This window comes from Lonchura striata, chromosome 21 (genome assembly GCF_050655825.1).
Source record: "Lonchura striata isolate lonStrDom1 chromosome 21, ASM5065582v1, whole genome shotgun sequence".
Taxonomy (NCBI): Eukaryota; Metazoa; Chordata; class Aves; order Passeriformes; family Estrildidae; genus Lonchura; species Lonchura striata.
The window spans coordinates 8,156,518-8,180,715 of record NC_140723.1 but is presented as its reverse complement, the minus strand read 5'-3'; the positions used below and the strand labels follow the sequence as shown (position 1 = coordinate 8,180,715).

Below are 24,198 nucleotides of genomic sequence, written 5' to 3'. Positions count from 1 at the left end.
GCGCGGGGAGGGGGGGACGCGCTCTGGGGACACCCCACAGGCACCCCGCGGGGGGGAGGGGGAGACACGGCCCGCACCCTCACACACAGCGGGAGGAGGGCGAGGGGCTGCTCCCGCAGCCCGCCGCTCCCGGAGCTTGGTTAATTTATTAATTAGTCGCGGCTTGTGTCTCCTCCCCCCGCGCGGGGGGTGGTGGCGGCCGCGGGCCGGGAGCGCGGCGGGGCCGGGATGTGGCGGCGGCTGCGGGCGCTGAGGGGCTGCGGGTGAGTGCGGGGCCTGCCCTTATCCCCTTATTCCCTTATTCCCTGCCCTTATCCCCTTATTCCCTGCCCTTTTCTCCCCTTATTCCCTTCTCTCCCTTTATTCCCTTCCCTTCTTGCCTTCCCTTCCCCAGGAACCATCCCGCTGCCACCCGCAGGCACTGCCAGCCCTTAGTTCCTCTCGTTCTCCCTCCTTTTTCTACCCTTATTTCCCTATTTTCCCCTTTGTTTTACCCTTTCCCCTCGGTTTTTACCCGTTTCCCACAGTTTACCCCTTGTTTTCACTTTTACCCTTGTTTTTACCTGTTTTACACTGCTTTCTCCTGGTTTTTCTCCTCTGCCCCCTTGCTTCCTCTCCTTTCTCCCTTGTCTTCTCCCTTTCTTCTTGTTTTTTCTTTTTTCTCCCCCTTTTCCCTTAGTTTTCCCCCCTCTTCCCCCTCGTTTGTCCCCCTTTCCCCCTTCGTTCTCCCACTTTTCCCCTTCATTCTCCCCCTTTCCCCCTTCGTTTTCCCCTTTTTCCATTCGTTCTCCCCCTTTTCCCCTTCGTTCTCCCCTTTTCCCCCTTTGTTTTCCCCTTTCCCCCTCGCTTTCCACCTTTTCCCCCTCGCTTTCCACCTTTTCCCCCTCGCTTTCCCCCTTTTCCCCCTCGCTTTCCCCCTTTTCCCCCTCGCTTTCCCCCTTTTCCCCCTCGTTTTCCTCTTTTTCCCCTTCGTTTTCCCCTTTCCCCCCTCGCTTTTCCCCCCTTTTCCCCCTCGCTTTTCCCCTTTCCCCCCTCGCTTTTCCCCCCTTTTCCCTCCTCGCTTTTCCCCCCTTTTCCCTCCTCGCTTTTCCCCCTTTTCCCCCCTCGCTTTTTCCCCTTTTCCCCCCTCGCTTTTCCCCTTTCCCCCCTCGCTTTTCCCCTTTTCCCCCCTCGCTTTTCCCCTTTTTCCCCTTCGTTTTCCCCTTTTTCCCCCCTCGCTTTTCCCCTTTTTCCCCCCTCGCTTTCCCCCCTTTCCCCCCTCGCTTTTCCCCCCTTTCCCCCTCCCTTTTCCCCTCATTTTCCCCTCCTTTTCCCCCCATTTTCCCGGCCATTTTCTCTGAGCCGGACGCAGTGACCGCAGGCGGGGCCGGGCACTGCCAAGGTCCAGCCCAGGGTGCCCGTCCGGCTTTTGCCCCCGGGCTCTGCCAGCGGCGGAGCGCTGGGATTTGCGGCAGCCCGGGTCGATCACCCTGTGCCTCCTCCCTTAAAAACGCGTTTTCCTGAGCGGGACAGGGCTGGGGGCGAGGGCCGGGCTGGCTCCCGGCTCTGGCATCCCCACAGCGGGAGAGATGGAGCAGGGGCTGGTTTGGGGGGGCAGCCTGGGACTGAGGTATCCCCTGGGATCAAGACGTCCCCGGTGCTGAGGTGTCCCTGGGATCAGGATCGAGGTGTCCCCGGCACTGAGGTATTCCATGGGATCAGAGTGTCCCCTGGGACCGAGGTGTCCCCCGGATCAAGGTGCCCCTCTGGATCAAGGTGTCCCCTGGGATTAAGGTGTCGCCCGGCACTGAGGTGTCTCTGGGATCAGGATCAAGGTGTCTCCGGCACTGAGGTGTCCCCTGGGATCAAAGTGTGCCCCGGATTGAGGTGTCCCTGGCATCAGGATCAAGGTGTCCCTGGCACTGAGGTGTCCCCTGGGATCAAGGTGTCCTCTGGGACTGAGATGTTCCCCCAGATCAAGGTGTCCCCAGCACTGAGGTATCCCCTGGGATCAATGTGTCCCCCAGGCCCTGAGGTGTCCCCAGGACCGAGGTGTCCCCAGGCCCTGAGGTGTCCCCAGGCTCTGAGGTGTCCCCAGGACCGAGGTGTCCCCAGGCCCTGAGGTGTCCCCAGGCCCTGAGGTGTCCCCCAGTACTGAGGTGTCCCCGCGATGCTGGGGAAGGAGGCAGCGGCGCATTGCAGCGGTTCCTGTGCTGCCCTGTCACAGGCGGAGATGGCAGCACCGCCCGACCATCCAGGTGACCAACGAGCCCATCCTGGAGTTCAAACCGGGGAGCCCCGAGCGAGCGGCGCTCCAGAAGGTACCAGCGCTGGGATTTGGGGATTTTTGGGGCTGGGAGTGCCCCGGGCTGTGCTGCAGGTGCTGCAGAGCAGCCCCAGTCTCTCCCTGGTGTGACAAGCCCATCGTGCCCAGCTCCTGCTCCTTCCCGGTGGGCACAGCTGTGCCTCCTGTGGGCAGCCCGTGCCCGGAGCCTGTTCCCCGCTCCCTCTGCCCGTGGGAAGGGGATGGAGGGCAGCTGGACGGGCTGGGAGCTGCTCCCACCGCGTTCTCCTCTCTGCCAGGCCCTCGCTGACCTGAAGGGCAAGACCGAGGCCATCCCGTGTGTCATCGGCGGGGAGGAGGTGTGGACCCCCACGGTGAGGTACCAGCTCTCGGTGAGTCGGGGGCTTCTCATTAAATGGGGGAGAACAGAGCAGGGGGGTCCCTGCAGGAGGATCCTGGGACGGGTTCCTACAGAGCCTCTTCTTCTCTTCCCAGCCCTTTAACCATGCACACAAGGTGGCCAAGTTCTGCTATGCCAGCAAGGTGAGTGCACCTGTCTGTTTCCCCCCCTTCCTGGCTGTTTTTTGGGGAAGCAGCAGCACTTGGCCTTGGTTTAGCAAGTGAAATGCATTTTGTGAGCAGGGAGGCTCCAGGAGCCTTTCCAAGCCCCGGGGATCCTGGAGCAAACCCACCAGGAGCTGCAGATTTGGGGTTGTGATGGCACCGGTGGTCTGTGCCTGGGGTGGGTGACGCCTCGCTTTTCCCTGTGACCTGGTGGTGGGGAGGAAGCTGGGGAGGCTCCTCCTTGCTGCCTTTTCCCCTTTGCCTCCACAGGAGCTCATTAACAAAGCCATTAACGCTGCCCTGGCAGCGAGGAAGGAGTGGGAGCTGAAGCCTGTGCAGGACCGGGCCCAGATCTTCCTGAGGGCGGCCGACATGCTGAGCGGCCCGCGGCGAGCAGAGGTGCTGGCCAAGACCATGGTGGGGCAGGTAGGAGCTTGACCTGCTGTGAACAGCCAGTGGCTGCTGAGGAGGGCAGAGCCTCCCCTGAAATGGGAAATGCAAACCCCCTCCCTCTGAACTGGTATAATTTTGAAGTTAAGGGGCTCTCAGGCAAAGATATGGGAATAGGAATAACAGTTCTGTACTAGGAAAGCTAAAAAAACAAATGTAATAGTACAAAAACAAACAAAAAAAACTACTGACACAGAGCAGGCCCTGTCCCCCTGTGTGTCAGGGAGGTGGCAGCAGTCCCATCCCAGGGTGGCTCAGCCCTCCTGCAGTGCCAGCTGTGCTTCTGCTGGAGCAGGATCCTGCACAAGGGGGGAGTTTTCCTCTGGAGCTCCAGGGCTGGGGGAGATGGGCCTGGGCTCCTCTGGGAATGCAGGGGGAAGGAAGCTGCTCCTCTGGGAATGCAGGGGGAAGAAAGCTGCTCCTCTGGGAATGCAGGGGGAAGAAAGCTGCTCCTCTGGGAATGCAGTGGGAAAGAGCTGCTGTGGTGTCCCAAAATCTCAGGTTGGATCCAGGTAGGAATGCTTGGCTGCTCCCCTGGAGGAGCATCTCCCAATGGATGATGGAATTTTCTCAGCCATGCAGGGACACTCAATGGCCCATGAACAGAAGATAATTAATAACAGAAGCTATCTCCTGGAGAGAAAGAAAACTGCCCAGTGAACAGAAGATGACTGCCCCAGCTCTGACAGACTGGAATAGAATACACAGCCCCATTTCTAAGACAGGGGTGCTGGAGAAGCTGGGGAGAGCAGGGCAGGAGGGGCTGCCAGGGCAGTTTTTGGCAGTGGGGAGGGCTGGAGGTGCTCTGTGAGGGGCCCAGGGTGATCCTCACTCCTTGCTGCGCTGGGAGCAGGATTGTGAGGCCGCGCAGGAGGCCCCATCTTTGGGAACTGAGCTCAGGATGGGCGCCCCACAGCCAGCACTGCACCCCTGCTGCATCCCCCCCTGCACCCCTGCTGCATCCCCCTGCACCACTGCTGCATCCCCCTGCACCACTGCTGCACTCCCCCTTCCCTCTCCCTGCAGGGCAAGACCGTGATCCAGGCCGAGATCGACGCCGCCGCCGAGCTCATCGACTTCTTCCGCTTCAACGCCAAGTTCGCGCTGGAGCTGGAGCAGAGCCAGCCCCTCAGCGTGGACATCAGCACCAACTCCATGGTCTACCGGGGGCTGGAGGTCAGCTGGGCCCCCTGCCCCACGCGGGCCCCTCTGGGGCACAGGAGGCTCCCCATGGTCCCTTCTCCCCGTGCCTCCGCAGGGCTTCGTGGCCGCCGTGTCCCCCTTCAACTTCACGGCCATCGGGGGGAACCTGGCGGGGGCCCCGGCGCTGATGGTGAGTCCTGGGGGACAGGGGGACAAGGGGACAGGACAGGGGGACATGGCAGACAGACAGAGGGGCAGGACAGGACAGGGGGATAGAGGAGCAGGACAGGACAGGGGGACAGAAGAGCAAGACAGGACAGGGGGACATGGCAGAGGGACAGAGGGGCAGGGCAGGACAGGACAGGGGGACAGGACAGGATCACAGGATGGGGAGGCAGGATTGGGATGGGACAGGACAGGAGGACATGGCAGGGGGACAGAGGGACAAGGGGACAGGGCAGGGGGATGGGGGACAAGGTAGGGGGACAGAGGGACAGGACAAGGGGATAGGACAGGGGGACAAGAGGACAGGGCAGGGGGACAGAGGGACAAGGGGACAGGGCAGGGGGGCAGGACAGGATCACAGGATGGGGAGGCAGGATCAGGGGGATGGGACAGGACAGGGGGACACGGCAGAGGGACAGGGGGCAGGACGGGGGACAGAGGGACAAAGAGACAGGACAGGGGGAGGGGGGGCATGGCAGGGGGACAAGGTAGGGGGACAGGTACAGGATAAGGGGATAGGACATGGGAACGGGGGACAAGGAGACAGGACAGGGTCACAGGATGGGGGGACAGGGTTACAGGATGGGGAGGCAGGGCAGGGGGACAGAGGGACAGGACAGGGTCACAGGATTTTGGGGCAGGATGGGGGGACAGGACAGGGTCACAGAATGGGGGGCAGGACAGGACAGGGGGACAGAGCAGTCCAGGGAAAGGCTGGCAGAGGGATCCCAGCCCTTGGGTTCAGCTGGGCTGGGGTGGGAAGGAGGGAGCCTGGCCTCGCTGGGGCTGTTCCACAAACACTCCTGGGGCCTGTTGGACCCCTTGACCCAATCAGCATTTAGGCTTTAATTAAAGCACCTCAGTGCCTGGATTTCAGTGTGATGGGGAAGTGCTGGGAAGGCACACACTGCCCAAACCTGCCCTTCTGGGGTTTCTGTTCTGAAGCAAGGTGTCTTTTCCTTCCCAGGCTGGGCTGGGATCTGGGAATTAACACAGCAGGGCTTTGATTTCCTACCTGGGCTCGGGGTGCTGTTGGGACATGAAAGTGTAACCAGTTTGTAGCTGCTCAGATTCCTCTGGGATGACACTTTTTGGGTGCAGGGCCAAGGGAGGTGAGGGCAGGCTATGGCTCTGCCATTTAGCACCAAACTGGCAGACAGGAGAGCCCAGAAGGTCTGAAAAAATATATATAAAAAAATCAAAGTATTGGTAAAAAGCATTTCTGTACATTCCCATTTATGTCCCAGCCCATGGAGCACAGGAGCTCCTGCCTCTGCAGGGTGGAATTTGGGGAGGACCTGGTGAATTTGGGCCAGGAATAATTAATTTATTGTTGTACTGGGAAAAAAAAAACAACGAATTGTCCTCAGGTTTTTGCTAATTAGGCTCGGATTTCCTGCTGGCCCCGAAGAGGCTGGGGAGATTTTAATTTGGGAACATCACATTTAAAGCCATATTTGAGTGAAGCATTTGAAGCTGTCACTAGGGCAGGAGTGGGGGGACAGGGAGAGGGTGAAGCCACCATGGAGCTGGGAAGATTTCCGGGGAGAGAGGTCCCTTCCTCCCACCCCAGGAGCTGGGGGACACCCTTGGCTTTGGGAATCTGGCAGTGAGCTCATCCCAGAGCTCACCTGGGACGGCACAAACCCGTGCTGGCAGCTCTGAGTGACACCTGGGGACATCCCGTGGTGGCTCACCCAGCTGGGTGTGACAGTGAATTCCCAGGATGCTGCAGGGGGATGGGATCCCCTGCCCACACAGGAGGAGCCTTGGAAAGCTCAGCAGCAGGGGGCACCTGGAATTAAAGTTAGGAGAAAACACTGCTTAATAGGGGAATGTTAATTAGAGCCCCGGTGAAAACGCTGCTTAATAGGGGAATGTTAATTAGAGCCCCAGTGTTTCTGCCACCACGGGGGGCTAGGCACTGGAGAGGTCCATGCAGTCAGTCCTGGGAATGGGATTTCCTTGGGATCAGAGCAGTCCAGGCTGGGAATGCTGTGTCTGCCCCTGGCCTGCATTGCCCAGCTGCCTGCAGGTTCTGCAGGGCGGTGTTCATTTCTGCAGGGATGTGCTGGGTTTCTGCTGGGTTTCTGCAGGGATGTGCTGGGTTTCTGCTGGGTTTCTGCAGGGATGTGCTGGGTTTCTGCAGGGATGTGCTGGGTTTCTGCAGGATGTGCTGGGTTTCTGCAGGGATGTGCTCGATTTCTGCAGGGATGTGCTGGGTTTCTGCAGGGATGTGCTGGGTTTCTGCAGGGATGTGCTGGGTTTCTGCAGGGATGTGCTCGATTTCTGCAGGATGTGCTCGGTTTCTGCCCGTGGAGGGACTGGAGGGGCCCAGGGGGAGCTTTTCCTGCCCAACAAATCCCTGGAAAGCAGGAGACAGGAGTCCAGAGCTCCCTGTCCAGCCCTCCCGGGGCTGTGACCTGTGCAGGGGAGGCTGAGCCGTGTGACAGGGACACAGGGTGGGCACAGGGAGGCCGTGGGGCCAAGGGGGTGGCACCAGAGGACTTCTCCACCCCTCGTGCTCTTTGTGCCTGGTTCATCCAGGCTGGAGCTTTGGTTTCACTGCCCTGCCTGGCCCTGCCCAGGTGGCAGTTCTGGTGACATGGGAGCACATTTCTGTGTCCTGAGGCAGGAACCAGGACCTGGTGACATCAGGAGAACATTCCCTTGTCCTGAGGCAGGAACCAGGACCTGGTGACATCAGAGAGAACATTCCCATGTCCTGAGGCAGGAACCAGAGCTTGGTGACATCAGAGAGAACATTCTCATGTCCTGAGGCAGGAACCAGGACCTGGTGACATCAGAGAGAACGTTCCCGTGTCCTGAGGCAGGAACCAGAGCTTGGTGACATCAGAGAGAACATTCCTGTGTCCTGAGGCAGGAACCAGAGCCTGGTGACATCAGAGAGAACGTTCCCGTGTCCTGAGGCAGGAACCAGAGCTTGGTGACATCAGAGAGAACATTCCCGTGTCCTGAGGCAGGAACCAGGACCTGGTGACATCAGAGAGAACATTCTCATGTCCTGAGGCAGGAACCAGGACCTGGTGACATCAGAGAGAACGTTCCCGTGTCCTGAGGCAGGAACCAGGACCTGGTGACATGGGAACACATTCCCATGTCCTGAGACAGGAACCAGCAGGACCTGGTGACATCAGAGAGAACATTCTCATGTCCTGAGGCAGGAACCAGCAGGACCTGGTGACATCGGGAGCACATTCCCGTGTCCTGAGGCAGGAACCAGGAACTGGTGACATGGGAACACATTCCCATGTCCTGAGGCAGGAACCAGAGCCTGGTGACATCAGAGAGAACATTCTCATGTCCTGAGGCAGGAACCAGCAGGACCTGGTGACATCGGGAGCACATTCCCGTGTCCTGAGGCAGAATCCAGGACCTGATAACATAGGAACACATTCCCATGTCCTGAGGCTCTTTTCCCAGCTCCTCCTGGGGAAGCCTGCTCAGCCCTGGAAGGGAGGCAGGGGAAGGCTGGCACAGCCACCTGGTGAGAGAAAATGGGAGGATTTGTGTCCTCAGCTGAGCAGGGCACACCCAGCCCTGCCCAAACAGGGTGAAGGTGCTGTTGCCTTTTTCCCAGCCTGGAAAGGAAACTCGGGATGATTTTAGTAAGGGGATAATACAAGAGCAGATCTTTATTTGAAGGCCTTCAGGGGCAGTTATGGAGAGATGTCTACAAAAGCCCACCCCCATTGTGCTGAGGATATTTTAATAGGTTTTAGGAAATCAGCATAATTGATAAAAGCACCAGTTGGGAGGACAAGTGGTGATGCAATTCCCCCAGGTCTGGAGTCCCCCCTCAGCACTGGCTGAGCTCTGCCCGTGAAATATCCAAGAGTTGTTCCCATCTTTGGTTCCTGGGAAGGACCAAGCAGCACTGGGGCCTTGTGTCCCCTGGGGCTTGGAGCTCTGGGGTTTTTGCCTTTCTGCCTGGGGCAAGGCCATGGAAAAGTACTGGGAAATGCAGTCACTGACACAACAGAGCTCCACCGATAGGAGTGAAGAATACACGGAGTAACGGGGAGCACAGAGCAGGAAAACGGGGCCGCGTGTCCCCAGGAGGTGCCGCCGCTCGGGGACAGCTTTGGGGGGCACTCAGAGGTCCTGACCAGGTGTTCTGCTGCCCCAGGGGAACGTGGTGCTCTGGAAGCCCAGCGACACGGCCATGCTCTCCAGCTACGCCGTCTACAGGGTCCTGCTGGAGGCAGGGCTGCCCCCCAACGTGGTGCAGTTCGTGCCCTCGGCCGGGCCCGAGTTCGGCGACGCCGTCACCAGCTCCGAGCACTTCTGCGGCCTCAACTTCACCGGCAGCGTGCCGTAGGTTGGGGACGGGCAGGGAGGGGCTGGGGGCTCCTCTGGGGCGGCCTGGTGGACGTGGTGGTGGCAGGGTTCCATCAGAGCAGGGTTCAGAGGGGTGGCAGAAAGGGTCCGAGCCGGGGGGTGGTGCTGGCGGGGAGCGGTTTTAGCTCCAGCTCGGGGCACAGCAACAGCCAGAGTGGCAGTGGCACTTGCAGGGGTGCTGCAGATGGGTGGGTTTGCACCCTGGGTAGGGTGGGTTTGCCCCCCAGGTGGGTTTGGTTTGTACCCCAGCTGGGTTTGGTTTGCTTTCAGGGTGGGTTTGCCCCCCAGGTGGGTTTGCTTTGCCCCCCAGGTTGGTTTGCCCCAAACCAGGTGGGTTTGGTTTGCTCTCATCGTGGGTTTGCTCCCCAGGTGGGTTTGCTTTGCCCCCCAAGTGGGTTTAGTTCGCTCTCAGGGTGGGTTTGCACTCTGGGTAGGGTGGGTTTGTACCCCAGGTGGGTTTGCCTTGCCCCCCAGGTGGGTTTGGTTTGCTCTCAGGGTGAGTTTGTACCTCAGGTGGGTTTAGTTTGCTCTCAGGGTGGGTTTGCCCCCCAGGTGGGTTTGGTTTGTACCCCAGGTGGGTTTAGTTTGTTCTCAGGGTGGGTTTTCCCCCAGGTGGGTTTGGTTTGCTTTCAGGGTGGGTTTCCTCCCCAGGTGGGTTTTGTTTGTCCCCCAGGTGGGTTTGCTTTGCCCCCAGGTGGGTTTGCTTTGCATTCAGGGTGGGTTTCCTCCCCAGGTGGGTTTGCTTTGCCCCCAGGTGGGTTTGCCTTGCCCACCAGGTGGGTTTGGTTTTCCCCCCGGGCTCTGGCTGTGTCCCGTGGGGTGTCAGAGGTGCTGAGGGTCCCAGGGTCTGGCAGCCCCTGCAGGGACCCCTCCCCAGGGCCAGGCCATGCTTGGCTGAGCAGGTGGGGAGCTCCGAGCTGGTGGCTGAGCTCCCGCTGCGAGGCCATTTCCATTTTTATTGTTTTCCAGCCGAGGGGTTTGTCACAGTGAGGGAAGGGGGGAAAGGGGAGGAACAGAAACTTCTGGATGCTCACTCCATGCCCTTCCCTGTACCAGTTTATTTTTAAAGCCGTGGAACTGCTCTGCGGAGCCTTTGTTTGATACCTGTGCTCTCAGTCCCACTTCTCTGTGCAGGGCATCCCTTTTTTGGGTGATTTCACCTCAAGGTATTCCTTTTTTTTGGGGTGATTTCCCATTGGGGCATCCCTTTCTTAGGGGATTTCCCATCCCTCTTTTTTGTGGGGATTTCCCATCAGAGCATCCATTTTTTGGAGGGCTTCCCATCAGGGCATCCCTTTTTTTGAGGGTTTCCCATGGGGCATCCCTTTTTTGGGGGGGTTTCCCATCAGAGCATCCCTTTTTTGGGGGATTTCCCATCCCTGTTTCTTGTGGGGGTTCCCCATCAGAGCAGAGCATCCATTTTTTAGGGGGTTTCCCATTGGGGCATCCCTTTTTTGGGAGATTTCCCATCAGAGCATCCATTTTTGTGGGGGTTCCCCATCAGAGCATTCATTTTTTGGAGGGGTTTCCCATTGGGGCATCCTTTTTTTAGGGTATTTCCCATTGGGGCACCCCTTTTTTTATGGGATTTCCATCATGGCATCCCTTTTTTTGGCAGGTTTCCCATTGGGGCATCCCTTTTTTGGGGGATTTCCCATCCTTCTTTTTTGTGGACATTTCTCATCAGAGCATCCATTTTTGTCGAGGTTCATCCATTTTTTGGAGGGGTTTCCCATTGGGGCATCCCTTTCTTAGGGTATTTCCCATCGGGGCACCCCTTTTTTTATGGGATTTCCATTAGGGCATCCCTTTTTTCGGCAGGTTTCCCATTGGGGCATCCTTTTTTTGGGGGATTTCCCATCCCTCTTTTTTGTGGAGATTTCCCATCCCTCTTTTTTGTGGAGATTTCCCATCAGAGCATCCATTTTTGTGGGGGTTCCCCATCAGAGAATCCATTTTTTAATGGGATTTCCCATCGAGGCACCCCTTTTTTGGGGGATTACCCATCGGGGCACCCCTTTTTTGGGGAATTTCTCATCCCTCCTTTAGGTTTTTCCCCACCACGTCCTATCAGGGTGCCCTGAGCAGCTCCTCCCTCCTTGCAGGACCTTCAAGCGGCTCTGGAAGCAGGTCTCGGAGAACCTGGACCTCTACCGCAACTTCCCTCGCCTGGCCGGAGGTATCGGCCTCCCCCACAATTTTTGGGGTTCAGGGGCGGCTCCTCCCCTGCCTGGGGAGGAGAGGGGCAGCGTTCCCATCCCTGTGGGCAGAGGGTGCAGGAAATCCCTGGATATTCCGAGCTGTGGGAGTGGCACGGGTTGGGATTTTGGGGTGGGGAGCTGGCGCTTGGACCACAAGGTGTGGCGTTCCAAAGTTTGGGAATTGAGGATCCTTTTCCAGGGGTTTTATCTGCCTGCTCCAGGGTTGTGCTCCTGGGGTCACGGCTCTCCCTGCGCTGATGCCTTTTGGGGCTGTCTGAAAACAGAGCAGACAAAATTAAGGGAATAAAAAGTGCTTGTATTTGCTGAAAGGCCTTCAGGTGCATCTCAGGCAGGGGCTACACCCAAAAATGGACCAGGGTTTTTCACACTTTGATAATTTTGGTCCATTTGCATATTGGGGGTTAATCCTTCAATTCCAGCTTCATCTAATGAAGTAATTTACCCCAAGTTTGCCCCCCAAAATTCCCTTTTGTTTAACTTCCCATGACCTGAGGCAGTGAGGTGTCCTTGATCGCCAGGCCTGGAGGGGAATTGTTGTGTGTGATCCCAAAACGGGAGAGCAGCAGCTGAGCCTGTGTGGAGTTTGGAGTTCTGCACTAAAGAACTACAGGGTTATTATACAAATTACAAATTGCAAATACAAATTACAAGTAATAAAAAATAGATTAAAGGAATAGATGCAATCCTGAGGCATCAGCTCCACCTCGATGCTGCCTTGTATTTACTGAAGGGGTTGCAGGTACATCTCAGGCAAGGGTTACTCCGAAAAATGGACCATGGTTTTTCACAGGTTTTCACACTTTGATAACTTTGGTCCATTTGCATATTGGGGGTTAATCCTCCAATTCCAGCTTCAGCTAATGAAGTAATTTACCCCAAGTTTGCCCCCCAGCTCCCTTTTGTTTAACTTCCCATGACCTGAGGCAGTGAGGTGTCCTTGATCAGGACAGGAGGGGAGTTGTTGTGTGTGATCCCAAAACGGGAGAGCAGCAGCTGAGCCTGTGCGGAGTCCGGAGCTCTGCACTAAAGACCCGCAGGTCCCAAACTCACTGAAAACAGCAAAACCCAGACCCTGAGCCATCGGCTCCGGGGCTGGCCGAGCCCAGGCGCCCTTCGGGAGCCGTGCCCCCCGGCAGCCCCTCCGGTGCCCTTTTCCCTGCAGAGTGCGGAGGGAAGAACTTCCACGTGCTGCACGGCTCGGCGGACGTGGGCAGCGCCGTCAGCGCGACCCTGCGCTCCGCATTCGAGTTCGGCGGGCAGAAGTGCTCCGCCTGCTCCCGGCTCTACGCGCCGGCCTCGCTGTGGCCCCACATCAAAGAGAAGCTGCTGGAGGAGCACGGCAAGATCAAAGTGGGAGATGTGAGCCGGGCTGCCGGGCTGCCGAAGGGCTTTGCGGCTCAGCGGGAGGCTGATGGGATTAGGGGCTGCGGGGACTGGCTGCTAATTCCCATTGAAGCGAGCTTTTCATCCCCACCGCCCCGCAGCTCCCGGCCCTGATGGGAAATTAACTTGTAGCCGCTCTGCTCCGCTTCTCCCCGGAGAACCGGAGCTGCCGGGACACCGGCCAGGGTTTCTGGGCGAGCTGTAGCTGCCTCTGCTCCCGAGGGAGCTCCGCGGTGCAGGGCGTGCTCTCATCCCCTCCCTTCTGCCTCCCGCAGCCCACCCAGGACTTCGGGACGTTCTTCTCGGCGGTGATCGATGACAAGGTGAGCCCGGAGCAGCCCAGGCTGGGGATTGCTGCAGGAATGGGACAGGGCAGGAATGGGGACAGGGATCCAGGTGAGCCCAGGCAGGAATGGGGACAGGGATCCAGTGAGTCCAGGCTGGGGATTCCTGCAGGAATGGGGACAGGGATCCAGGTGAGCCCAGGTAGCCCAGGCTGGGGATTCCTGCAGGAATGGGACAGGGATCCAGGTGAGCCCAGGCAGGAATGGGGACAGGGATCCAGGTGAGCCCAGGCAGGAATGGGGACAGGGATCCAGGTGAGCCCAGGCAGGAATGGGGACAGGGATCCAGGTGAGCCCAGGCAGGAATGGAGATAGGGATCCAGGTGAGCCCAGAGCAGCCCCAGGTTGGGGACTGCTGCAGGAATGGGGACAGGGCAGGAATGGGGACAGGGATCCAGGTGAGCCCAGGCAGGAATGGGGACAGGGATCCAGGTGAGCCCAGGCAGCCCAGGCTGGGTTTGCTGCAGGAATGGGACAGGGATCAGCTGGAGCTGGCTGGCAGCTGAGCGCTGTGTGCCCTGCTCGTGAAAAAGGGGGAATTTCCCCCAGATATCGTCCTGGCCTTGAGAGTTTTGTGTACCTCCCCTGCTCCCCCTCCTCTTCTTCAGCCAGGAGGGCACCGAGAGTGGTGTGTCCTGGGAGGAGTGACCCAGACCCCCTTTAAAACCCCCAAACCTCCTTGCAGACCCCCCAAACACACTTTTCCTATAATTCCTGACCCAAACCTCCCTTTTAAATCCCCAAACCCCCCTTCCAGACCTCCCAAACCCACTCATTTCCTGTAACTCCCACCCCAAACCCCCATTCCAGACCCCCAACTGCCCGTTAAACCCCCAAACCCCCCTTTTAAACCCACAGACCCCCTTCTAGACCCCCAAACTCTCCTTTTAAATCCCCAAACTCCCCTTTTAAACCCACAGAGCCCCTTCCAGACCCCCAGGCCCCCCTTTTAAACTCACAGAGCCCCTTCCAGACCCCCAAGTCTCCCTTTTAAACCCCCAAACCCCCCTTCCAGACCCCCGGGCCCCCCTTTTAAACCCCCAGAGCCCCTTCCAGCCCCAGGCCCTGGTTCCCTGTCCCTGTCCCCAGGCCTTTGCCCGGATCAAGGGGTGGCTGGAGCACGCCCGGAGCTCCCCCAGCCTGACGGTGCTGGCGGGCGGCGGCTGCGACGACAGCGTCGGCTACTTCGTGGAGCCCTGCATCGTGGAGAGCAGCGACCCCCGGGACCCCATCATGAGAGAGGTGGGGAACCCCGGGACCCCATCATGAGAGAGGTGGGGAGCCCCGAATCCCCCGGGACCCCATCATGAGAGAGGTGGGGAGCCCCGAATCCCCCGGGACCCCATCATGAGAGAGGTGGGGAACCCCGGGACCCCATCATGAGAGAGGTGGGGAGCCCCGAATCCCCATCATGAGAGAGGTGGGGAGCCCCGAATCCCCCGGGACCCCATCATGAGAGAGGTGGGGAGCCCCGAATCCCCATCATGAGAGAGGTGGGGAGCCCCGAATCCCCCGGGACCCCATCATGAGAGAGGTGGGGAACCCCAGGACCCCATCATGAGAGAGGTGGGGAGCCCCGGGACCCCATCATGAGAGAGGTGGGGAACCCCAAATCCCCATCATGAGAGAGGTGGGGAACCCCAAATCCCCATCATGAGAGAGGTGGGGAGCCCCAGGACCCCATCATGAGAGAGGTGGGGAACCCCAGGACCCCATCATGAGAGAGGTGGGGAGCCCCGGGACCCCATCATGAGAGAGGTGGGGAACCCCAAATCCCCCGGGACCCCATCCCAAATCCCTGCAGGACCCCCGGACCCCATCATGAGAGAGGTGGGCAATCCCAAATCTCTGGGACCCCTGGGACCCCATCACGAGAGAGGTGGGGAACCCCAAATCCCTGTGGCACCCCATAATGAGAGATGTGGGCAATCCTAAATCCCCTGGACCCCATCCCAAATCCCCTGGGACCCCGTAATGAGAGCTGTGGGGAATCTCAAATCCCCTGGGATCCCATCCCAAATCCCTGCGGGACTCCTGGAACCCCATCATGAGAGAGGTGCGGGGTGATCCCCATCCCAAATCCCTGTGGGATTCCATCCCAAATCCCTGCAAGGACCCCATCCCAAATCCTTGCCAGGAAATCAGGATCCCATCATGAGAGAGGTGGGGAACCCCAAATCCCTGTGGGACTCCATCACAAATCCCTGCAGGGACCCAATCATGAGAGAGGTGTGGGGGGACCCCTTCCCAAATCCCTACGGGACCCCATCCCAAATCCCTCTGGGGCAACCAGGATCCCATCCTGAGAGAGGTGGAGATCCCATCCCAAATCCCTGTGGGGGAACCCAGGACCCCACCACGAGTGAGGGGTGGGGGGTCCCATCCCAAATCCCTATAGGGCACCCAGGGATCCCATCCCAAATCCCTGTGGGATCCCATCCCAAATCCCTGTGGGACCCCCTCCCAAATCCCTGTGGGACCCCATCCCAAATCCCTGCTCTGGGGGGGTTCCTATGGGAGTGGGTTCCTGCTTTGGGATTGGGCTCTTTGGGGTGGGGCAGCACCTGCTCCTTCCTGGGGCTCGGGGTTTGGGCTCACAGGAGGTTTTGGGGCCAATCTGGGAGATTTTGGGGCTGATCCTCATGGACTGTGTTGTTTTTGGGGCTGATCCTCATGGGATGTGTTGCTTTTAGGGCTCACAGGAGATTTTTGGGTTGATCCTCATGGGATGTGTTGCTTTTTGGGCTCACAGGAGATTTTGGGGCTGATCCTCATGGGATGTGTTGTTCTTGGGGCTGATCCTCATGGGGTGTGTTGTTCTTGGGGCTGCACTTGAGATTTTTGGGCTGCAAAGGAAATTTTGGGGCCCCACAGTGTGTGCTGCTCTTTGGGGTGATCCTCACGGGATGTGTTGGTTTTGGGGCTGCATGGGAGGTTTTGGGGCCAGTCTGGGACATTTTGGGGTTGATCCTCATGGGCTGTGTTGTTTTTGGGGCTCACAGGAAATTTTTGGGTTGATCCTCATGGAATGTGTTGCTTTTTGGGCTCACAGGAGATTTTGGGGCGAGTCTGGGACATTTTGGGGTCAGTCTGGGACATTTTGGGGTTGATCCTCATGGGGTGTGTTGCTTTATGGGCCCACAAGAGATTTTTGGGCTGATCATGGTGGGTTTTGATATTTTTGGGGCTGATCCTCCTGGTTTGTGGTGTTCTTTGTGTTCACTGGAAATTTTTGGGACCCTCCTCACTGTATGTGTTGCTTTTTGGGCTGACAAGAGATTCTGGGGCCAATCCTGGTGGGGTTTGCCATTCTTTGGGCTCCCAGGGGATTTTGGGGGCAATCCTCACAGGTTTTGTTATTTTTGGGGTTGATGCTCAGGGTTTGTGGCTCACAGGCAGTTTTTGGGGCCAATCCTGACAGGGTGTTTGGGTTTTTGGGGCCAATCCTCATGGGGTGTGTGGGTTTTTTGGCATCAGTCCTGGCGGTTTGTGATATTTCTGAGCACCCAGGAGATTTTGGGGCTGATCCTGACAGTTTGTATGGGTTTTTCGGGGTTCATCCTGATGGTTTGTGGCATTTTCTGCATTCCCAGGAGATTTTGGGGCCGATCCTGATGGTTTGTATGGGTTTTTTGGGGTTGATCCTGACGGTTTGTATGGTGTTTTGGGGCCAATCCTGACGGTTTGTGGGATTTTCTGCATTCCCAGGAGGTTTTGGGGCTGATCCTGACGAGGTGTGTGGGTTTTTGGGGCTGAATCTGACAGGGTGTGGGATTTTCTCAACTCCCAGGAAATTTTTGGGCCGATCCTTATGGGGTGTGTGGGTTTTTGGGGCCAATCCTGATGGTTTGTATGGGTTTTTTGGGGTCAGTCCTGATGGTTTCTGGTATTTCTGGGTTTCAGGAGTTTTTGGGGCCAATCCTGATGGTTTGTATGGGTTTTTTGGGGCTGGTCCTGATGGTTTGTGGCATTTTCTGCATTCCCAGGAGATTTTGGGGCCCATCCTGGCAGGCTGTGTAGGTTTTGGGGCCAATCCTGATGTTGTTGCATTTTTGGGGTTGATCCTGACAGGGTGTGTGGGTTTTGGGGCTGATCCTGATGGTTTGTATGGGTTTTTTGGGGCTGATCCTCATGGTTTCTGGTATTTCTGGGTTCCAGGAGATTTTGGGGCCAATCCTGACAGGCTGTGTGGGTTTTGGGGCTGATCCTGATGGGGATGTGCATTTTTTGGGGTCGATCCTGATGGGGTGTGCACATTTGGGGCTGATCCTGACGCTCTGGTGCATTTTTTGGGCTCCAGGAGGTTTTGGGGCCCATCCTGGTGGGCTGTGTGGGTTTTGGGGCTGATTCTGATGGTTTGTATGGGGTTTTGGGGCCAATCTGACAGGATGTGCATTTTTTGGGGTTGATCCTGACGGGGTGTGTGCACTTTCTGGGGCCAATCCTGATGTTTTTTTGGGTTTTTTGGGGACAATCTGACAGGATGTGTGCACTTTCTGGGACCAATCCTGACGCTCTGGTGCATTTTCTGGGCTCCAGGAGATTTTGGGGCCAATCCTGACAGGATGTTTGGGTTTTGGGGCTGATCCTGACATTGTGTGTGCATTTTTTGGGGTTGATTTGACAGGGTGTGTGGGTTTTGGGGCCAATCCTGATGGTTTGTATGATTTTTGGGGCCCATCCTGATGGGGTGTGCATTTTTTTGGGCTGAACCTGATGGTTTGTATGGGGTTTTGGGTTTTTGGGGCCGATCTGACAGGATGTTTGGGTTTTGGGGCTGATCCTGACATTGTGTGTGCATTTTTTGGGGGTTGATTTGACAGACTGTGTGGGTTTTGGGGCCCATCCTGATGGGGTGTGCATTTTTTTGGGGCCCATCCTGATGGGATGTGCATTTTTTTGGGCCCATCCTGATGGGATGTGCATTTTTTGGGGCCCATCCTGCCACTCTGGTGCATTTTCTGGGCTCCAGGAGATTTTGGGGCCAATCCTAACATTGTGTGTGCATTTTTTGGGGTTGATTTGACAAGGTGTGTGGGTTTTGGGGCCAATCCTGATGGTTTGTATGATTTTTGGGGCCCATCCTGATGGGGTGTGCACTTTTTTGGGCTGAACCTGCCTCTCGGGTGTTTTTCCTGGGCCCCAGGAGATCTTCGGGCCCATCCTGGCCGTGTTCGTGTACCCCGAGCAGCGCTACCGCGAGGTGCTGGAGCTCATCGACACCACCACCCCCTACGGCCTCACGGGGGCGATCTTCGCCCGGGAGAAGTGAGTCCCAAAATTCCCGAAAATTCCCCCAAAAAGCAGCTGGGGGGTGCTTTTCCCCTCTGGAGGATCTCCCTCCTCTCCAGAGCAGGGGAGAGCATTCCCCCACCCAGCCTGTGCTGCTTTTGCTGCTCCTCCTGCACGGAGGGGAAGGGATGGTTTGGAAGTTTAGCTTAGTTCAATTTTTGGGGGGTTCTTAGCCCAAAAAAGCTCTTTTTTCAGTGAAGAATTATCCCAGAGGAATGTTTGGAGCGCGTGGGGGTTGATCCCACAGCCCACTCAGCAGGAGGAGGGCAAAGAGTGGTGTAACCTCAGAGAGAATCACCCAAAATTGTCACAGAATTCGGGGCTGGCTGGGGCTGGAGGGACTTTAGGGCTGGTCCAGGGCCACCTTCCCCTGTCCCAGCGTGCTCCAAACCCCCTCCAGCCTGGAGGGGACACTGCCAGGGATGGGGCAGCCACGTTTCCCTGGAGAATGAGGGGTAACAACCTTTGGTTTACAACCATGACACGTAAATAGAGAAAGAAGCTGAAAAGAAACCCCAAAGCAGCCAAAACGCACGAGCTGTGTGTGTGTGAAACCCCCGAGGCCTGGAGCTGAGCCCTTAAACCCTCAGGAGGGGACAACAAACCCCTCGGGGGGGCCCCAAGCCCCTGTGTGCCCATTTTGGGGTGCTCAGGGCTGTGCCTGTCCCTGCCCAGGGCTGCCATCGAGGAGTCCCTGCGGGTGCTGCGCCACGCCGCCGGCAACATCTACATCAACGACAAATCCACGGGGGCCGTGGTGGCCCAGCAGCCCTTCGGGGGCTCCCGCATCTCAGGTGACACCAGGGCTGCTGGCCAGGCCCTCCCCTCCTGTCCCCTGTGTCCCTCCTGTCCCCTGTGTCCCTCCGTGTCCTTCTGTGGCCCTCCTGTCCTTCCATGTCCCTCCCATCCCTCCATGTCCCTCTTGTCTCTATGTCCCTCCTGTCCTCCTTGTCCTTCCATGTCCCCATCCTGTGTCCATGTCCCTCCTGTCCCTCTGTGTCCCTCCTGTCCCTGTCCTTCCAGGTCCCCATCCTCTGTGTCCCCTTGTTCCTCCAATCCCTGCATGTCCCTCCCATCTCTCTGCATCCCTCCTGTGATCCGTGTCCCTCCTGTCCCTGTGCATCCCTCGTGTCCCTCCTTGTTCCCTCCCTGCAGGTCCCTCCCATCCTCAGTGTCCTTCCCATCCCTCCATGTCCCTCTTGTCCCCTGTGTCCCTCCATGTCCTTCCCGTCCTCCATGTCCTTCCCGTCCTCCATATCCCTCCTGTCCTCCATATCCCTCCTGTCCTTCCATGTCCCTCCTTGTCCCCATCCCTGCATGTCCCACTCATCCCTCCATGTCCCTCGTCTCTGTGTCCCTCCTGTCCTCCTTGTCCTTCCATGTTCCCATCCTGTGTCCATGTCCCTCCCATCCCTCTGTGTCCCCTGCGTCCCTTCGTGTCCTTCCCATCCCTCCATGTCCCTCCTGTCCTTGTCCTTCCATGTCCCTCCTGTCCTTCCATGTCCCTCCTTGTCCCCATCCCTGCATGTTCCTCCCACCCCTCTGTGTCCCCTGTGTCCCTCCCATCCCTCCATGTCCCTCTTGTCTCTCTGTGTCCCTCCTGTCCTCCTTGTCCTTCCATGTCCCCATCCTCTGTGTCCCCTTGTTCCTCCAATCCCTGCATGTCCCTCCCATTCCTTGTGTCCCTTGTGTCCCTTCTGTGCTCCACGTCCCTCCGTGTCCCTCCTGTCCTCCTTGTCCTTCCATGTCCCTCCTGTGCCCCGTGTCCCTCCATGTCCCCATCCTTTGTGTCACTCCATGTCCCTCACATTGCTCTGTGTCCCTCCGTGTCCTTCCCATCCCTCCATGTCCCTCCTGTGCTCCTTGTCCTTCCATGTCCCTCGCATTCCTTGTGTCCTGTGTCCTTCCCATCCTTCAATGTCCCTCCTGTGCTCCGTGTCCCTTGTCTTGTGTCCCTCTCATCCTTTACATGTCCCTCCTGTGCCCCGTGTCCCTCCATCCTCTGTGTCCCATGTCCCTCCATGTCCCTCCCATTCCTTGTGTCCTGTGTCCTTCCCATCCCTCCATGTCCCTCCTGTCCCCTTTGTCCCTTGTCCTGTGTCCCTCCCATCCCTCCTGTCCTCCTTGTCCTTCCATGTCCCTCCTGTCCCGTGTCCCTCTCATCCTTTCCACATCCCTGCTGTGCTCCGTGTCCCTGTTCTCTTCGTCCCTCCTGTCCCTGAGTGTCCCTCCTGTGCCCCATGTCCCCATCCTCTGTGTCCATGTCCCTCTGTGTCCCTCCATGTCCCTCCCATCTTTCTGCGTCCCTCCTGTCCTCCTTGTCCTTCCATATCCCTGCTGTCCCCTGTGTCCCTCTCATCCTTTCCACGTCCCTCCTGTGCTCCATGTCCCTTGTCCTGTGTCCCTCCCATCCCTCCTGTCCTCCTTGTCCTTCCATGTCCCTCCTGTCTCGTGTCCCTCTCATCCCTCCACGTCCCTCCTATGCCCCGTGTCCCTCCATGTCCCCATCCTCTGTGTCCATGTCCCTCTGTGTCCCTCCATGTCCCTCCCATCTCTCTGCATCCCTCCTGTCCTCCTTGTCCTTCCATGTCCCTCCCGTCCTGTGTCCCTCTCATCCCTCCACGTCCCTCCTGTGCTCCGTGTCCCTTGTCCTGTGTCCCTCCCATCCCTCCTGTCCTCCTTGTCCTTCCATGTCCCTCCTGTCTCGTGTCCCTCTCATCCCTCCACGTCCCTCCTGTGCTCTGTGTCCCTGTTCTCTTCGTCCCTCCTGTCCCTGAGTGTCCCTCCATGTCCCCATCCTCTGTGTCCATGTCCCTATGTGTCCCCCGTGTCCCTCCCACCCCTCCCCTCCCTCCTGTGCTCCGTGTCCCTGTTCTCTTCATCCCTCCTGTCCCTGTGTGTCCCTCCTGTGCCCCTCCATGTCCCCACCCTCGTGTCCCTCGGTGTCCCTGCCACCCTCGTGGTGCCACCAGCCCTTTCTGCTGTCCCCAGGCACCAATGACAAGCCCGGGGGTCCCCACTACCTGCTGCGCTGGACGTCCCCGCAGGCCATCAAGGAGACACACGTGGCCCTGGGGGACTGGCAGTACCCCTGCATGCAGTGACCCTGGGGGACTGGCAGTACCCCTGCATGCAGTGACCCTGGGGACAGCTGCCACCGCAGCGCCGGCAGCACTCGCACTACTGACCCCCCACCCGCCCCTCCTAGCTCCTGAAAAAAAAACAAACAAAAAAAGTTGTTAAATGGTAAAAGCTCGGAGCTGCTCGTGGTGTCCTCGGCCGCCCCTGGGGACACGATGGTGAGTGTGCCACTGCTTGGGTTGCATGACTTTAAAGGGCTTTGCCAACCTCAGTGATTCTGTGCAGGCATGCTTCATTAGGTCAGTTGTTAATTAAGGGGTGGCTGCAGAGGCACAGCTGGACCCCGGCTCCCTTTTCCTCCCGGCTCTGCCACCCCCAGAGCGGATCCCCCTCCCCAGGGCCGAGCAGGAGCTGAGATCTGTCCCTGTCCCTGCACCCAGCCATGTCCCTGCCTGTCCCCAGCCGCCCAAATCCCCGGGTGTGCAGGGCAGCCAGGCTGGTCCCACCCCTGGGCTGGGCTGTGTCCCGAGCCTGACACCCCTGGGCTGGGCTGTGTCCCCAGCCTGAGCCCCCTGTCACCCCTGGGCTGGGCTGTGTCCCCAGCCTGAGCCCCCTGGGCTGAGCTGTGTCCCCAGCCTGAGCCCCCTGGGCTGGGCTGTGTCCCCAGCCTGACACCCCTGGGCTGGGCTTTGCCCCCTGCCTGACACCCCTGGGCTGAGCTGTGTCCCCAGCCTGTCACCCCTGGGCTGGGCTGTGTCTCCAGCCTGAGCCCCCTGGGCTGGGCTGTGTCCCCAGCCTGACACCCCTGTCACCCCTGGGCTGGGCTGTGTCCCCAGCCTGAGCCCCCTGGGCTGGGCTGTGTCCCCAACCTGAGCCCCCTGTCACCCCTGGGCTGGGCTGTGTCCCCAGCCTGTCACCCCTGGGCTGGGCTGTGTCCCCAGCCTGACACCCCTGTCACCCCTGGGCTGGGCTGTATCCCCAACCTGAGCCCCCTGTCACCCCTGGGCTGGGCTGTGTCCCCAGCCTGAGCTCCCTGTCACCCCTGGGCTGGGCTGTGTCCCCAGCCTGAGCCCCCTGTCACCCCTGGGCTGGGCTGTGTCCCCAGCCTGTCACCCCTGGGCTGGGCTGTGTCCCCAACCTGAGCCCCCTGTCACCCCTGGGCTGGGCTGTGTCCCCAGCCTGTCACCCCTGGGCTGGGCTGTGTCCCCAACCTGAGCCCCCTGTCACCCCTGGGCTGGGCTGTGTCCCCTGCCTGAGCCCCCTGGGCTGGGCTGTGTCCCCTGCCTGAGCCCCCTGGCACCCCTGGGCTGGGCTGTGTCCCCTGCCTGTCACCCCTGGCTGGGCAGGAGCCTCGTGCCAGGACAGGGCAGCTCTGGTGAGTGAGGGCAGCCCTGCCCCATCCCATCCCTGTCCCATCCCCAGCCCCATCCCATTCCCATCCTATCCAATCAGGCCTTGAACCAAGTATTAAACCAGGAGTTAAAATTAAACCAGGAGTTAAAACAAGCCTTAAACCAGGAGTTAAAACAAGCCTTAAACCAGGAGTTAAAATTAATCCAAGCATTAAACCAGGAGTTAAAATTAAACCAGGCCTTAAACCAGGAGTTAAAACAAGCCTTAAACCAGGAGTTAAAATTAAACCAGGCCTTAAACCAGGAATTAAAACAAGCCTTAAACCAGGAGTTAAAATTCAACCAGGCCTTAAACCAAGAGTTAAAATTCGACCAGGCCTTAAACCAGGAGTTAAAATTAAGCCAGGCCTGCCCTGGGCTCTCCCCCAGGCAGGGCTCGGTGCTGGGAGCTGCAGTGGGATCAGGATCTGGAGCACAGGGCTCTGCTCCTCCAGGCTCAGCTCTAATCACAGATGGGTCTGTTTCTAACCACTACTAATTACTGGGTTAATTACTGCTCAATTAGCGGCGTTTGCAGGGCTGCAGCCCTGGCAGGTGGGCACTGGGGTCCGTGGTGCCACTGCCCTGTGCAGGGCAGGCAGGAGTGGCTGGAGCTCCCCTGCATCCTGGCTCAGCTAGCAAAATGTGCAATAAATTAATTTTCAAGCCTCTTTGCACTGTTTTTATGAGTTATTCCTCTGGGTTGCTGTCAGATAAAGAGCTGGAGCTGGCAGTGGGGACCTTTAAATGAAATGAGCCCTGCTTTACATTTTGTGCTGAAAACGATGTTCCCCTGCTTGGGGAGGGAGAGGCAGGAGAAGGAGGGGCCTCCTTCAGAATTCCTGGGATGCTTTGGGTGGGAAGGGAGCTCAGAGCTCACCCAGTGCCACCCCTGCCATGGCAGGGCCACCTTCCCCTGTCCCAGCTGCTCCAAACCTCATCCAGCCTGGCCCTGGGCACTGCCAGGATCCAGGGGCACCCCAGCTGCTCTGGGCACCTGTGCCAGGGCTGCCCACCTCCCAGGGGACAATTCCTGCCCCAAATCCCTTCCCATCTGCCCCAAAGCCACCCCAAACCCTTCCAGGGAGCAGAGAACCCCAAAGCCACCCCAAATCCACCCAAACCCCAGCAGGGAGGAGAGAACTCCAAACCCCTGGAAGGAGAAGAACACCCCAAATCTTCAGCAGGCAGGAGAGAGCCCCAAACCCACCCTGAGCCCCTGGCAGGGAGGAGAGAACCTCAAACCCACCCCAAATCCAGCCCAAAACCCAGCAGGGTGGACAGAGAGCCCCAAAGCCACCCCAAACCCCGGCAGAGGAGAGAACCTCAAAGCCACCCCAAACCCCAGCAGGGAGGAGAGGGAACCCAAACTCACCCCAAACCCCCTCAGGATGGAGAGAACCCCAAACCCACCCCAAACCCCAAACCCACCCCAAACCCCGGCAGGGAGGAGAGAACCTCAAAGCCACCCCAAACTC

At 58.4% G+C, this 24,198-nt stretch overlaps 1 protein-coding gene across 4 annotated transcripts; it reads left to right on the top strand.

Annotated features, from left to right (window-relative positions):
• The first annotated feature begins 219 nt into the window (after positions 1-219).
• ALDH4A1 (aldehyde dehydrogenase 4 family member A1) lies at positions 220-23,391 on the top strand. Of its 4 annotated transcripts, none has more exons than XR_014949818.1 (16): positions 220-263; positions 2,207-2,300; positions 2,563-2,655; positions 2,759-2,806; positions 3,098-3,253; positions 4,304-4,453; positions 4,536-4,610; positions 8,796-8,983; positions 11,113-11,186; positions 12,392-12,588; positions 12,888-12,935; positions 14,046-14,198; positions 18,103-18,224; positions 18,924-19,042; positions 21,240-21,937; positions 22,546-23,391. XR_014949818.1 is itself a non-coding variant. In XM_077788199.2 (15 exons), exons 1-15 carry the CDS (start codon positions 229-231, stop codon positions 21,350-21,352), a joined length of 1,665 nt encoding a protein of 554 aa, XP_077644325.1. In that variant the 5' UTR covers positions 220-228; the 3' UTR covers positions 21,353-23,391. The 4 variants fall into 4 exon arrangements, 2 of the variants coding, with proteins under 2 accessions (XP_077644325.1, XP_085415149.1); XR_014949817.1 differs by having other exon boundaries at positions 21,240-21,946; positions 22,099-23,391; XM_077788199.2 differs by having other exon boundaries at positions 21,240-23,391.
• Positions 23,392-24,198: the final 807 nt, after the last annotated feature.